The 17,055-nt window shown below is 37.7% G+C and overlaps 1 protein-coding gene across 1 annotated transcript; it reads right to left on the reverse strand.

Annotated features, from left to right (window-relative positions):
* Positions 1–918: 918 nt before the first annotated feature.
* INS (insulin) lies at positions 919–11,586 on the reverse strand. Its single transcript, XM_053688924.1, has 3 exons — positions 11,499–11,586; positions 4,912–5,112; positions 919–2,591 (listed from the first exon to the last, which is right to left on the reverse strand). The coding sequence occupies exons 2-3, from the start codon at positions 5,093–5,095 to the stop codon at positions 2,455–2,457; spliced, it is 321 nt and encodes a 106-aa protein (XP_053544899.1). The 5' UTR covers positions 5,096–5,112; positions 11,499–11,586; the 3' UTR covers positions 919–2,454.
* Between the last annotated feature and the right edge of the window lie 5,469 nt (positions 11,587–17,055).

The following is a 17,055-nucleotide window of genomic DNA, read 5'->3' on the forward strand; positions in this document are numbered from 1 at the left end:
AACAGATTAATTTTTCTCTGGAAACTAATTTGAATGTTTATTGAATTTAGCCAAAAGACAAGATATTTTTCCCAAACATCCCGCGCAGAGGTGCATTGAGTATCTGCCCATTAACCAATGCAGTATGAAAGCCCTGCAGAGCATCGCCCCATTAACCCCTCCTAGATGACTGCAGAATGTTGCTCCCCTAACCTTTCCACCCTTCTTCCCTCCTTCAGTACCAGAGACAAAGCACAGAGCTCCCAGCTGCCTTGGAGCAGGAAGCCCCCCGTCTCACAGAGAGGGGGGCTTCAGTCTGGGGCGTTCAGTCTAAGGTCTTTCGGTAGGCCTCGAGGTTTGCTTTTTGGAAAAGAGCCAGGCAGGGGGTCAGCTCAGGATAAGAGTGCGGGGGGGGGTGGATAGGAATGGGGAGTTTGGGGGGTAGGCAAAAGCGAGTGGCTTTCAGCCAACAGGCAAGACGCCCCCTCCCCTCCCAGCCATAACTTGTTTAATAGAAAGCAGCATTGCTCAATTTACAATAGGATATAAGGTCTTTTGGCTTTGTCTACCTTTTGTCCCCTTATACACCCCATTCAAAAATCCCAGGATTGCATGCCCCCATTTACCTCCAACTTAACCTCTTCACTACCACAGCAAGTCTACAGTTATGTGTGCAGAAACTTGTATTTGTAATACACCCTCTCATTTGCTTCAGGCAAACTATAAGAAATAGTTAGATGGATTTTTGTTGCATTAGGAATAAATGAAGTATTTTCCCTCTCTTGTCTCCCGTTGGTTGGATCTGAAAACCATCAGCTAATCAGAACAGCTGGAAGACTGATGACCGACCCACAGTGCATAAACCGTGGCTTAATGTATCCATAAATCAAATATATTATACTCACAGTAGCTCAGTTAAATGATACCAGAAGAGATATATTACCTCTTTAGAATACTTTTATTTGCATTTTAATAAGAAGAGAGTGATGGTAGATACAGAACACTAACATTCTGAAAGAAAGCTCTGATTACCATTAGGGAAAATACGCCCCTAAATATATCAAACCCCATTCAACATCAGAAGGGCGTTGGGTTAACTAAATTCTCCTCTTTTCTCCGTACTGTCACTGTGCCTCTATCCTTTCTTTATTGTTCTTCATGTATTCAGTTAATACCTTATATGAACCCTCTCGCAAGATAACAGCCTAGTGTATAATTCCTTGTCCTCAAACCAAACTTTACTTCAATCAGCTTTAACATTAAAAACATGTCTAACTGCAAAACTATACATTTATACTACAAATCTAAACTGTGGGATGCTTTTTACGCAAACCGTAAAGGGTGCAGATTAACTGCTGCATCATGGAGAGGAAATTAGTAGCACACACATTATGTTAGTCCATGAAAATGATAAAAAATGTAATAACTTGTACTGCTGCTGTCAGGGCTGTGCGAGTTATATGCAGAATTGCAGAGGCTCAAATTATATAACATTTTCATGGGATACAACATATATATAAATATAAATATATATATATATATATATATATATATATATATATATATATATATACACACACACACAGGGCTGGAACTATACCCAAATATGAAAGATGGTCAAACGCTTAATTACATACAATGCAGTTTTTAGCTATTGCTGGATTAGTGGCCTAGTGAAAATGTGCAGCCATGTGTCACGTATATGTATATAATATACACTGATATACATATGCATACATACGTATATATATATATGTGTGTAGAATGCACACACACATGCATATATATGTATTTATTATGCACACTGATACACACATGCATACATACATATCTATGTACAGAATAAACACACACCTTCATACACATATATGTATATAATATTATATACACACACATGCATACATATATATGTATATAATATACACACTAACACACATGTGCATATATACATATAAAATATACACAGTCACACATGCATACATATATATGTATAAAATATACACACACATTAATACACATATGTATATAATATACACACTCACACATGCATACATATATATGTATAGCATATACACACACATGCATACATACATATATATAGAATATACACACATGCATACACATATATGTATAGAATAAACACACACAAGTATATATATATATAGGTATAGAATATACACACACATGCAAACACATATATGTATATAATATACACACACAGATGCATATATATATATAATATACACACTCACACATGCATACATACATATATAGGTATAGAATATAAACACCCACAGGCATATATACCTGTATATATGTATATATAATACACACACTTGTGCACGCCTACATATATATGCAAGTGTGTATAAACAATGTGCTTGCAATTAACATATTTGCTGCTGTTTCACATGACTGGTCTGTGGTGAAGGTGTTTGGCTATGAAAGTGTTCTGTCTCTTCTCTCTTGCGGTCTTTAGTTGCAGTAATTCTCCAGTTGGTAGAGTGAGCATGTGTTGTGACAACATTGTTCAACTATTCCTCTCTTCATTCTCAGATATTCTTCGGGCTGCAGCTGCATATTTTCCAACTCGCTGTCCTGGGGTCCATTCACTGTGCGAGATAAGCAGAGATAACCGTATATTTGTTATTATCATTTATTTGTTTAGCGCTGCTAAATTCTGTATAAGTGTTAATTTATACAAATAATAGCACATTTTTATTTTGTATCGTATAAGCACTTTGTAGTGAATTTTCATTGTTCATAAGATTTTTATGTCAGGAAACTGAAAATTGTGGTCTTCTTCAAGACAGTTTACTTATACACCCTTGTTTATTCTTTATATTCTACACTTAGTACAGAACAGACACTCATAGTTTCTATAACATCAGCTTCATATGAACTGTATAATGTATGTGTTTATTAACCACGCACAGGGGTTAAAGGGACACACGAGTCAGAGCAGCAATTTTAAACAACTTTCCAATTTACTTCCATTAACAAAATGCACAGTCTTTTTATATTTACAGTTTTGAGTCACCATCTCCTACTGAGCATGTGCAAGAATTCACAGAATATACTTATATGCATTTGTGATTGGCTGATGGCTGTCACATGGTACAGGGGGAGTGGAAATAGACATAACTGAAATTTGTCAGAAAAAAATCTACTATTTATTTGGAGTTCAGAATAAGAGCTATTGCATTGTCTATAAAATTGGTTTCAGAGCAACAATGCACTACTGAGAGGTAGCTGAGCACATCAGGAGAGCCAATGACAAGAAGCATATGTGTGTAGCAACCAATTAACAGCTAGCTCACAGTAGTGCATTGCTGCTTCCAAGCCTACCAAGGTATGCTTTTCAAGAAAGGTTACCAAGCGAATAAAGCAATTGATATCAGAAGTCATTTAAAAATCTGTAATTATTGTAACAGGGGATTGATTAAACATTTCTATTAACAGTGAAAACAAGTTCAATGTATATTTTTCAAATATCTAAATATTTTTTTTAAATCCCCTTGACTTTAACAACACATTTTCTAAAGAATTAGAATTTCCCCATAAGATGTATCTGTTCTATACACGTATCTCGGATAAATAATTAACTCAAACTGCAAGTTGTAAGTGTAAATTCTCTTTAGTAAATACAGAGAACCATTTCACTTTCTATTGACTTTCATTTTAGATAAAGCTGGTGACATTTAAAGAGTATTTGTATATGGGTTGAATAGAAATCTCGGTTTTTATTAGAGGGCATCAAGCAGAAATATTAAAGGGACGCTGTACTTATAGTTTTATCATTCATATAAATTAACAGCAAAACCAGGTGAATATTTTTTTTTTAAGAAACAAAATGGACAAAACTGCAATGTACTTGTATAAATGTTGATCTTGAATAGAAACAATTTTGTAATATACCTGAATTAGCAAAAATGCTTCTTGTAAAAGCTATCACTATAAACGTTTCTGGAGCATATGTAAATATGCTGCAATGCTCCATGCACCCCCCAGTGCAAAGCACTGAGAGCAACTTGTGGGGCATTATCTCAGTGATTACTTAATTTGCATTGTACAAGCCATCACTATAGGAACAGGCATGATTTTTTAATGCTGATGTATGGGCTATGCACGGCATATGTGCATATGCCGCTCAGACAATAATAGCTGTTACTAGAAGCATTTTTGCTAATGAAAATATATTGCAAAAATGGTTCTATTCAGCCTCTTAATGTACTCATACATATTTCAGTTTTGTTCATCAAGTACAGTCTTGCCAAAATTAAACTTTCATGATTTAGATAGGGCATGTAATTTTAAACAGCTTTCCATTTTACTTTATCACATTTGCTTTGTTCTTTTGGTATTCTTTGTTAAAAGCTAAACCTAGGTAGGCTCATATGCTAATTTTCAGTTTTTCAAAGCTAGAAAGTGCTAGTTTAAGTGTGCCATATAGATAACATTGTGCTAACCCCCGTGGTGTTATTTATGAGTCAGCACTGATTGGCTAAAATGCAAGCCTGTCAAAAGAACTGAAATAAGGGGGCAGTCATCAGAGGCTTAAATACAAGGTAATCACAGAGGTAAAATGTATTAATATTACCATGTTGGTTATGCAAAACTGGGGAATGGATAATAAAGGGATTATCTATCTTTTTAAACAATAACCATTTTCAAGTACACTGTCCCTTTAAGTAAAAGCTGATTTAATTTAAATTACATACAGTGGAGTCAGTTATGTACTTCCTACTATTGTTCATTGGCTGATAAGGACAACAGCTACAGTTCTATTGGTTGAAAGGGGCGCACCTCTGTAAAGCTGACAACAAACTGATTTAAAAATATTTTCTTTAAGATGAGGAAAAATAAATGATGATAACAGTGCAACAGAGAAACACACAACACCCTCATTTTTATGCTACTTTTGTTCCTTACCAAGGGGTTGAGCAATGTCCCGTCTGATTTTGGGATAGTAGAAGAATCCTTTCTCCCCGCACACCAGATACAGGGCTTCCACCAGGTGAGAGCCGCACAGATGCTGGTTGGCTAGAGCTTCGGTGTTGGGAGTAAAGAGAATGAGGAGGATTGTCAGGGGGAGACACTGGATCCACAGGGCCATGATGAGAGTAAAGGGGGCTGAAAATAGGCAAATAGCAGAGGTTAGATGTGATACGGAGGTGGGAAAGTAACAGAAAACTAATATAGCCAATGTAAGTAGAGGTACCAGGGGCTACAGAGTCATTATATAGCCAATGTAAGTAGAGGTACCAGGGGCTACAGAGTCACTATATTGCCAATGTGAGTAGAGGGACCAGGGGTACAGAGTCATTATGAAGCCAATGTAAGTAGAGGTACCAGGGGCTACAGAGTCATTATATAGCCAATGTAAGTAGAGGTACCAGGGGCTACAGAGTCACTATATTGCCAATGTGAGTAGAGGGACCAGGGGGTACAGAGTCATTATAAAGGCAATGTAAGTAGAGGGACCAGGGGGTACAGAGTCATTATAAAGGCAATGTAAGTAGAGGTACCAGGGGCTACAGAGTCACTATATTGCAAATGTGAGTAGAGGCACCAGGGGGTACAGAGTCATTATATTGCCAATGTGAGTAGAGGGACCAGGGGGTACAGAGTCATTATAAAGCCAATGTGAGTAGAGGGACCAGGGGGTACAGAGTCATTATAAAGCCAATGTGAGTAGAGGGACCAGGGGGTACAGAGTCATTATATAGCCAATGTGAGTAGAGGGACCAGGGGGTGCAGAGTCATTATATAGCCAATTTGAGTAGAGGGACCAGGGGGTACAGAGTCATTATAAAGCCAATGTGAGTAGAGGGACCAGGGGGTACAGAGTCATTATAAAGCCAATGTAAGTAGAGGTACCAGGGGCTACAGAGTCATTATATAGCCAATGTAAGTAGCAGGACCAGAGGGTACAGAGTCATTATATAGCCAATGTAAGTAGCGGGAACAGGGGGTACAGAGTCATTATATAGTTAATGTGAGTAGCGGGACCAGGGGGTACAGAGTCATTATATAGCCAATGTAAGTAGAGGGACCAGGGGGTACAGAGTCATTATATGGCAAATGTAAGTAGAGGTACCAGGGGCTACAGAGTCATTATATAGCCAATGTGAGTAGAGGGACCAGGGGGTACAGAGTCATTATATAGCCAATGTGAGTAGAGGGACCAGGGGGTACAGAGTAATTATATAGCCAATGTGAGTAGAGGGACCAGGGGGTACAGAGTCATTATAAAGCCAATGTGAGTAGAGGGACCAGGGGGTACAGAGTCATTATATAGCCAATGTAAGTAATGGGAACAGGGGGTACAGAGTAATTATATAGCCAATGTGAGTAGAGGGACCAGGGGGTACAGAGTCATTATAAAGCCAATGTGAGTAGAGGGACCAGGGGGTACAGAGACATTATATAGCCAATTTAAGTAGCGGGAACAGGGGGTACAGAGTCATTATATAGTCAATGTGAGTAGCGGGACCAGGGGGTACAGAGTCATTATATAGCCAATGTGAGTAGCCGGACCAGGGGGTACAGAGTCATTATATAGCCAATGTAAGTAGAGGGACCAGGGGGTACAGAGTCATTATATGGACAATGTAAGTAGAGGGACCAGGGAGCACAGAGCCATTATATAGCCAATGTAAGTAGAGGGACCAGGGGGTACAGAGTCATTATATGGCCAATGTAAGTAGAGGGACCAGGGGGTACAGAGTCATTATATAGCCAATGTGAGTAGAGGGACCAGTGGGCACAGACTCATTATATAGCCAATGTAAGTAGTGGGACCAGGGGGTACAGAGTCATTCAGGCAAGAGGGGTGTACCGGTACACGGTCAAAGACTCCAGGTCATGCAGTGGAATAAAAGTTTACAACTGCTGTTGCCTAAACATACCCGGAGTGCCATAGCTAGCGGCGGATGAGGCCAAAAGGTAGAACATGGATGCAAGAAATTGCAGGCACTACTCAGTTAGCAAAAAAATAAAAGTATACACTTTATTGGTTCCAATTAAAAATGAAGGGTTCCCAGACAGAGGACAACACAAAAGAATTGTCTTACGCGTTTCACACCCCCTAGTGGCGCTTAATCATAGACTGCAGGTGCAGGAGAGGGGCTGCCAATTTATGCAGGAAGCAACAATTGATTAACCCCTAACAGACCACAAAAAAAGTTAAAAGCATACTCAGTACAGAGTAAAAAATAAAAAAGCAACAAGAGCAAAAGAGTGTACATAAATATACAATCATTTTAAATTATCTTCAATTGGTACACATAATAAATTTATATTTTACACAATACCCAGAAACGCGTAAGACAATTCTTATCAGTGATCAGTGGGCACAGACTCATTATATAACCAATGTAAGTAGAGCGATCAGTGGGCACAGACTTATTATATAACCAATTTGAGTAGAGCAATCAGTGGGCATAGACTCATTTTATAACCAATGTAAGTAGAGTGATTAGTGGGCATAGACTCATTATATAACCAACGTGAGTAGAGTAATCAGTGAATAGACAATGAACAGAAGAGTGACAGTTCAGTGAATAGACAATGAACAGAAGAGTAACAGTATGTGACAGTACAGTGAATAGACAATGAACAGAAGAGTAACAGTATGTGACAGTACAGTGAATAGACAATGAACAGAAGAGTGACAGTATGTGACACTACAGTAAATAGACAAAGAACAGAAGAGTGACAGTATGTGACAGTACAGTGAATAGACAATGAACAGAAGAGTGACAGTATGTGACAGTATAGTGAATAGACAATGAACAGAAGAGTGACAGTATGTGACAATACAGTGAAAAAACAATGAACCGAAGAGTAACAGTATGTGACAGTACAGTGAATAGACAATGAACTGATGAGTGACAGTATGTGACAATACAGTGAATAGACAATGAACAGAAGAGTGACAGTATGTGACAATACAGTAAATAGACAATGAACAGAATAGGGACAGTATGTGACAATACAGTGAATAGACAATGAAAATAAGAGTGACAGTATGTGACAGTACAGTGAATAGACAATGAACAGAAGAGGGACAGTATGTGACAATACAGTGAATAGACAATGAACAGAATAGTGACAGTATGTGACACTACAGTGAAAAGACAATGACCTGATGAGTGACAGTATGTGATAATACAGTGAATAGACAATGAACAGATGAGTGACAGTATGTGACAGTACAGTGAATAGACAATGAACAGAAGAGGGACAGTATGTGACAATACAGTGAATAGACAATGAACAGAATAGTGACAGTATGTGACAGTACAGTAAATAGGCAATGAACAGAAGAGTGACAGTATGTGACAGTACAGTAAATAGACAATGAACAGAATAGTGACAGTATGTGACAGTACAGTAAATAGGCAATGAACAGAAGAGTAACAGTATGTGACAATACAGTGAATAGACATTGAACAGAAGAGTGACAGTATGTGACACTACAGTAAATAGACAAAGAACAGAAGAGTGACAGTATGTGACACTACAGTAAATAGACAATGAACAGAATAGTGACAGTATGTGACAGTACAGTAAATAGGCAATGAACAGAAGAGTAACAGTATGTGACAATACAGTGAATAGACAATGAACAGAAGAGTGACAGTATGTGACAATACAGTGAACAGACAATGAACAGAAGAGTGACAGTGTGTGACAATACAGTGAACAGACAATGAACAGAAGAGTGACAGTATGTGACAGTACAGTAAATAGACATTGAACAGAAGAGTGACAGTGTGTGACAATACAGTGAACAGACAATGAACAGAAGAGTGACAGTATGTGACAGTACAGTAAATAGACATTGAACAGAAGAGTGACAGTGTGTGACAATACAGTGAACAGACAATGAACAGAAGAGTGACAGTATGTGACAATACAGTGAAGAGACATTGAACAGAAGAGTGACAGTATGTGACAGTACAGTGAATAGACAATGAACAGAAGAGGGACAGTATGTGACAATACAGTGAATAGACAATGAACAGAATAGTGACAGTATGTGACACTACAGTAAATAGGCAATGAACAGAAGAGTGACAGTATGTGACAATAAAGTGAATAGGCAATGAACAGAAGAGTAACAGTATGTGACAATACAGTGAATAGACAATGTATGTATTGGATACTTGTAAAGCCCGGCTAATCACCCGCAAGGGTCTCAAGGTGCTGCTCATTTTATCAACCTTGGAAGGGTGAAAGGCTGAGTGGACCTCGTCAGAGATCGAACCTGCAACCCTTGTGTTGCTACAGAGCTCAGCCACAGTGCCTTAGCATGCTGAAGAGTGACAGTATGTGACAAAAAAGTGAATAGACAATGAAGAGAAGAGTGACAGTATGTGACAGTACAGTAAAAAGACAATGAACAGAAGAGTGACAGTATGTGACAGTACAGTGAATAGGCAATGAACAGAAGAGTGACAGTATGTGACCGTATAGTAAATAGGCAATGAATAAAAGAGTGACAGTATGTGACAATACAGTGAATAGACAATGAACAGAAGAGTGACAGTATGTGACAATACAGTGAAAAGACAATGAACAGAAGAGTGACAGTATGTGATAATACAGTAAATAGGCAATGAACAGAAGAGTGACAGTATGTGACACTACAGTGAAAAGACAATGAACAGAAGAGTGACAGTATGTGACAGTACAGTAAATAGACAATGAACAGAAGAGTGACAGTATGTGATAATACAGTAAATAGGCAATGAACAGAAGAGTGACTGTACAGTGAATAGACAATGTACAGAAGAGTGACAGTATGTGACAGTACAGTAAATAGGCAATGAACAGAAGAGTGACTGTACAGTGAACAGACAATGAACAGAAGAGTGACAGTATGTGACAGTACAGTAAATAGGCAATGAACAGAAGAGTGACAGTACAGTGAATAGACAATGAATAGAAGAGTGACAGTATGTGACAATACAGTGAATATACAATGAACAGAAGAGTGACTGTGACAGTGTGTGACAATACAGTGAACAGACAATGGACAGAAGAGTGACAGTATGTGACAGTACAGTAAAAAGACATTGAACAGAAGAGTGACAGTATGTGACAGTACAGTAAATAGACAATGAACAGAAGAGTGACAGTATGTGACAATAAAGTGAATAGACAATGAACAGAAGAGTGACTGTGACAGTGTGTGACAATACAGTGAACAGACAATGAACAGAAGAGTGACAGTATGTGACAGTACAGTAAATAGGTAATGAACAGAACAGTGACAATATGTGGCAGTACAGTGAATAGGCAATGAACAGAAGAGTGACAGTATGTGACACTACAGTAAATAGACAAAGAACAGAAGAGTGACAGTATGTGAAACTACAGTAAATAGACAAAGAACAGAAGAGTGACAGTATGTGACAATACAGTGAAAAGACAAAGAACAGAAGAGTGACAGTATGTGACACTACAGTAAATAGACAATGAACAGAAGAGTGACAGTATGTGACACTACAGTAAATAGACAAAGAACAGAAGAGTGACAGTATGTGACACTACAGTAAATAGACAATGAACAGAAGAGTGACAGTATGTGACACTACAGTAAATAGACAATGAACAGAAGAGTGATAGTATGTGACACTACAGTAAATAGAAAAAGAACAGAAGAGTGACAGTGTGTGACAATACAGTGAACAGACAATGAACAGAAGAGTGACAGTATGTGACAGTACAGTGAATAGACAATGAACAGAAGATTGACAGTATGTGACACTACAGTAAATAGACAAAGAACAGAAGAGTGACAGTATGTGACAGTACAGTAAAAAGACATTGAACAGAAGAGTGACAGTATGTGACACTACAGTAAATAGACAAAGAACAGAAGAGTGACAGTATGTGACACTACAGTAAATAGACAAAGAACAGAAGAGTGACAGTATGTGACAGTACAGTAAAAAGACATTGAACAGAAGAGTGACAGTATGTGACACTACAGTAAATAGACAAAGAACAGAAGAGTGACAGTATGTGACACTACAATAAATAGACAAAGAACAGAAGAGTGACAGTATGTGACAATACAGTGAAAAGACAATGAACAGAAGAGTGACAGTATGTGACAGTACAGTAAAAAGACATTGAACAGAAGAGTGACAGTATGTGACACTACAGTAAATAGACAAAGAACAGAAGAGTGACAGTATGTGACAATACAGTGAAAAGACAACGAACAGAAGAGTGACAGTACAGTAAATAGGAAGCAAATCTATCATATTTTAGGGCCATAAGGTAAAAGGGAACGTGAGCAGCATTTAGCTGTATCTTTGCCCTTATCCCTACCCCAGTCTCTCAGCTTGAGAGTTTGATTTTCTGCCCATTTCACCATGCACCTAGCCTGATCACCTGGGTATTAATGAGCCCTCTCTGTATTTCCCTTGTTAGTGCCCGTATACCTTATACTCCCAATACCGCAGGTAGCAGCCAGTAATGTCACATAACAGGTAACTTACCTGGGCAAGTGCTGGAGAAAGAGGGATTTGTTGTATGGGACAGATGAGAGTGCTCCCTCTCCTACACTAGACCCATTTTATACTGCTGAGCATCACCTAAGCACCTTAGCTAAGCACCTTGCTAATATCGTGCTGGGTCATTAGCTGCTCCTCCCCACACATGAATAATCACCTTTTAACATGTAGTTTCCATCTGTGCATTTGTCTATTGTTCTTTATTTCATGTGTCTTATTTCTACGCAATATTGTCATTGTGTTTTCCCTTCTTAGCTTCATTCAAAGTTCTTACATTTATTTTAAAAGTAATTTTTTTTTTTTTTTTACTTTTCTTTTCCTGCAAAGAAATACATAGTCAACATTGTGCTCCTTACCACAATAGGCGAGGATACAGCTGGTGAGCCAAACAGGTACAGGCATACATGTGTATGCTCCAATCACTGACAGTATTCTAATCTGGAGTGGAATTGGGGTGTCCCAAGTGTAGCCAAGTGTAGTGTTTTAGACCATCTAACCTGAGCAGACAGTTTTAGATTATCTCGCCTGAGCAGAGAGCTTTAGATCACCTCACCTAAGCAGAGAGTTTTAGATAATCTCAGCTGAGCAGAGAATTTTAGATAATCTCACCTGAGCAGAGAGTTTTAGATAATCTCACCTAAGCAGAGAGTTTTAGACCATCTCACCTGAGCAGAGAGTTTTAGATCATCTCGCCTGAGCAGAGAGTTTTAGATAATCTCAACTGAGCAGAGAGTTTTAGATAATCTCACCTGAGCAGAGAGCTTTAGATCACCTCACCTAAGCAGAGAGTTTTAAATCATCTCACCTGAGCAAAAAGCTTTAGATCATCTCACCTGAACATAGAGCTTTAGATCATTTCACCTGAGCAGAGAGCTTTAGATAATCTCACCCGAGCAGAGAGCTTTAGATCATCTCACCTAAGCAGAGAGTTTCAGATCATCTCGCCTGAGCAGAAAGCTTTAGATCATCTCGCCTGGTGCTCAGAAAAAAACTGTCAAAATGCTCTGAGATAAGAGGGGCCTTCAACGGCTTAGAAATTAGCATATGAGCATATGTAGGTTTAGCTTGCAACAAAGAATACAAAAAGAACAAAGTCAATTATAAAGCTGTTTAACATTTCATAGCCTATCTGAATCGTGAATGTTTAATTTTGTCTTGACTGTCCCTTTAACTCTTGCCTTTAATGCGGATGATGACTACGTGTTGTCATCGAGGAGATTCACTGTCACAGCTGATTGCAGACCCCTCCCCGACCAGAGGCATTTTCAAGGTGGTCCAGTAGTTCAGCATGGTTGTGGGATTCCGGGGGTGCTCATGACACCCCTCTATCTCAGCTCCTTAAAGGTCCAGAAAGCTCCAAGACCCACTGTTTGAAAGGCAATCACCTACTCTTTGTGACTTCTGGGTAAAAAAGTTTAAGCACTTAAACAAGTCATCAAACAAATCTAAAGACCCCAATAGACCTTGTTTTAAAGCCCAGAAGCCCATTTTGAAAACAGTGATTGATAACCTGGCAGAAATTAATGTGCTTTTATATTATTATAGGTTTGTGGGAGGAGCACCTAAGTTATATAAATATACCTAAAGGCGCTTTCTTTTACGTCCTAATGGCGGGAAAGGGTTAAATAATACTCAATGTAAGTGGTTCTCGGACAAAATGCCGAAGCACATTTGTCCATCAGATATATGTCCGAGAGACTATTTTCCAAGTTCAGCCAAGGGCAGATACGCTCCAGAGTGCTCTTATAACCAGTGGCTCTGGCGCCGCAACTACTTCTGGGAACCTAATCATGGGTCCCACCCCCAGACTTCTACAAGGTCGTACTGTTTCTGTTTAAAAACATGATTTCTTCATATTTGTCGTTCTCTTAAAGTGTTTTTTATTTTTTTTTAAATAAATATGATTTATTGTTTTTAACAATGTATGTTCATCTCAGTTTTGTTTGGTGATATTTACAATGTTAAATGACTATATATTTCTTACAATGATCATTTATTCTAGAGATAAAATGAAATTTGCGGACTGTTATCCAAACGGAAATTTGTCAGTCGGATAACAGTCCGGCCACGAATGTAAGTTTATGACAAGTAATAATTTCACTGACAATAAATGAATTGTAATTCTGTGAGACTTAAAGTAACATGAAACCCAAAATGTGTATTTCATGATTCAGATAGACCATACAATTGTAATCATCTTCCGATTTACTACTATTATCTAATTTGCTTCATTCTCTTGGTATCCTTTGTTGAGAAACATACCTAGGTAGGCTCAGAAACAGGGAGCAAGCTGCTGATTGGTGGCTGCACATATATGCCTCTTGTCATTAGCTTACTGTGTACAGCTAGCTCCCAGCAGTGCATTGCTGCTCCTTCAGTAAAGGAAATCAAGAGAATGATGCAAAACTGATTATAAAAAGAAAATTGGAAAGTCGTTTAAAAAATCTATGTTCTATCTGAAAGGTAATGTTGACTTTGCCATGCGGATCTTGCTCTGCATTTCCCCTGTTCAGTGAAACAACATTGAAGGAAATGAAGGCGGAGATGAGCTTTAAAGGGAATTAGCTGAGCTTGTTGATTTATTTGTTGATTTGTTATTTATTGATCTCTTGCTTTAAAACTGAACTGTTGTAAAAGGGACACTCAAGTCAAAATTAAACTTTCCTGACTCAGAGCAGCAATTTTAATCAACTGTCTAATTTATTCCTATTATCAATTTTTTTTGTTCTCTAGGTATCTTTATTTGAAAAAGGCAGGAATGTAAGCTTAGGAGCTAAATGTAGCTAACAATCAGCAAGAGTTACCCAGGGTGCTGAACCAAAAATGGGCCGGCTCCTAAGCTTACATTCCAGCTTTTTCAAATAAAGATACTTAGAGAACAAAGAAAAAATAATAATAGACGTAAATTAGAAAGTTGCATAAAATTGCTGCTCTATCTGAATCATGAAAGTTTAATTTTGACTAGACTATCCCTTTAAGTTGTCCATCTCATTAAGCTAATACTTGCAGAAGTGAATAGTTGTATTCAGGTACAGATAACAGGGCAATTAAACTCTTAACGAGTTTGTTTCTCTCCCAGCAAAAAGGATCAGACATCTGGAGAGGTGAAAAGTAAATAAATATCTGTCTGACAATTTTCCACATCTGATCATCCTGCTGAGCCTGGAAATGTTTCGGGGTGCTGAGCTAAGATTATTGGGTACCGATGATGCGGAAAATGTAATGAGTCAGGAAATACAGGTTGTTAAATTGTATTTTTTTTATACCTGAAAGGTAATGCAAAGAAGTAATACAAATGTTAACCTCTTAATTCACAGAAAGGGCTGCAGTCCAAGAAGGCCCAGTGTGGCAGCCTATGGGTTAATATTGTTTACGGTTCTCTAAAACAAGGGTCATAAAAACTTCATGAACTGCAAAGATGTCGTTTTCCAAATCAGCTGTAAGTTGCTCCAAGTGACTTAAAACCTGAACATTTAATCTCCCTGTAAAATGTTTATTGAGGGAAAATAAAACCACGTTACAATATACTGTCATTATTTATTTGCCTGTTCTGCTGTAAAACATCTCTGAGAAGTGCATGTGTTCATCCAGTGGCTGCAGAGTCTCCATCACACTTAAAGGGACATTCCAGCCAAAATTGGAATCCACATGGATGCCTTTTAGTTTTTAATAAAATCATGTTTGTAATATACATGTATTAGCAAAAAGGATTTTCATAAAAGTTATAGCTGTTTCAAAAGTGTATTTAAAGGGATAGGAAAGTTAAAATAAAACCTGCATGATTCCAATAGAGCATGTCATTTTAAGACACTTTTAAATTCACTTCTATTTTCATATGTGCCTTGTTCTCTTGGTTTCCCTTGTTGAAAAAGAATACGCACATATCTAACACTAGTGGAAGCTAGCTGCTGATTGGTGCTTGCACACATTTATCTGTTGTGATTGACTAACTAGAAGTGTTCAGCTAGCTGCCAGTAGTGCAATGATGTTCCTTCAGCAATGGACAACAAGAGAATGAAGTCAATTTGATAATATAAGTAAATATGAAAGTTGTTTGAAATTGCATGTTCTATCCAAATCATGAAAGAAAATGTTGGGGTTTCCTGTTCCTTTTACGTAAGCACTGAGCACCATGTTTGAAGCCCATACTGTTAAACTGACATTATTAAAATAGTATATTTGTTTATATAAGAATGGGAATAAATATAAGAACATTGGAATATGAAATACTCATATTTTCATGTCGGGATGGCGCAATTGAGAATGTTATGGTGTTTGCATGAGAGTGGGGTGTTTGTTTGTTTTTTCACTTTTATTTTCTCCATTGCCTTCTACGGGGAATACGTGAATGCACATGCGATATTCTATGTTCCAATTAGTGTAAAAATCTTAATTCTGGCGGAGTTTTCATTATAGCGAAAACGCAAAAAAATGCTCCTCTTGTAATCTAGCCCTTAATCCCTTAATGACCATTATACCTATAAACCCCTAATCTGCTGCCCCTAACACCACCGACCCCTATATTATATTTATTAACCCCTAATCTGCCCCCCCAACGTCGCCGCTACCTTACCTACACTTATTAACCCCTAATCTGCCGACTGGACCTTGCCACCACTATAATAAATGTATTAACCCCTAAACCTCCGCACTCCCGCCTCGCAAACACTAGAATAAATTGTATTAACCCCTAATCTGCCCTCCCTAACATCGCCGCCACCTACCTACAATTATTAACCCCTAATCTCCCGCCTGCAACGTCGCCACTACTATAATAAATTTATTAACCCCTAAACCTAAGTCTAACCCTAACACCCCCCTAACATAAATATAATTTAAATGAAACTAAATAATATTCTTAAAAATAACTAAATTAATATTATTTAAAACTAAATACTTACCTATAAAATAAACCCTAATATAGCTACAATATAACTAATAAATACATTGTAGCTATTTTAGGATTTATATTTATTTTACAGGCAACTTTGTATTTATATTAACTAGGTACAATAGCTATTAAATAGTTAATAACTATTTAATAGCTACCTAGTTAAAATAATTACAAAATTACCTGTAAAATAAATCCTAACCTAAGTTACAAATACACCTAACACTACACTATCAATAAATTAATTAAATAAATTACCTACAATTACCTAAAATAAAATACAATAAAATAAACTATTCTATAATACAAAAAAAACACTAAATTACAAAAAATAAAAAAGAATTACAAGAAGTTTAAACTAATTACACCTAATCTAAGCCCCCTAATAAAATAAAAAAGCCCCCCAAAATAAAAAATTCCCTACCCTTTTCTAAACTACCAAAGTAATCAGCTATTTTACCAGCCCTTAAAAGGGCTTTTTGCGGGGCATTGCCCCAAAGTAATCAGCTCTTTTACCTGAATTAAAAATACAATACCCCCCCAACATTACAACCCACCACCCACATACCCCTACTCTAACCCACCCAAACCCCCCTTAAAAAAACCTATCGCTAACCCCCTGAAGATCTCCCTACCTTGAGTCGTCTTCAC

This window comes from Bombina bombina, chromosome 7 (assembly GCF_027579735.1).
Source record: "Bombina bombina isolate aBomBom1 chromosome 7, aBomBom1.pri, whole genome shotgun sequence".
NCBI lineage: Eukaryota > Metazoa > Chordata > Amphibia > Anura > Bombinatoridae > Bombina > Bombina bombina.

Coding starts and splice junctions, on each gene's coding strand:
- INS (XM_053688924.1), bottom strand. CDS start 5,095: ATGGCCCTGTGGATCCAGTGTCTCCCCCTGACAATCCTCCTCATTCTC. Junction 2,592..4,911: donor GGACATTGCTCAACCCCTTG/GTAAGGAACAAA, acceptor TATCTCGCACAG/TGAATGGACCCCAGGACAGC.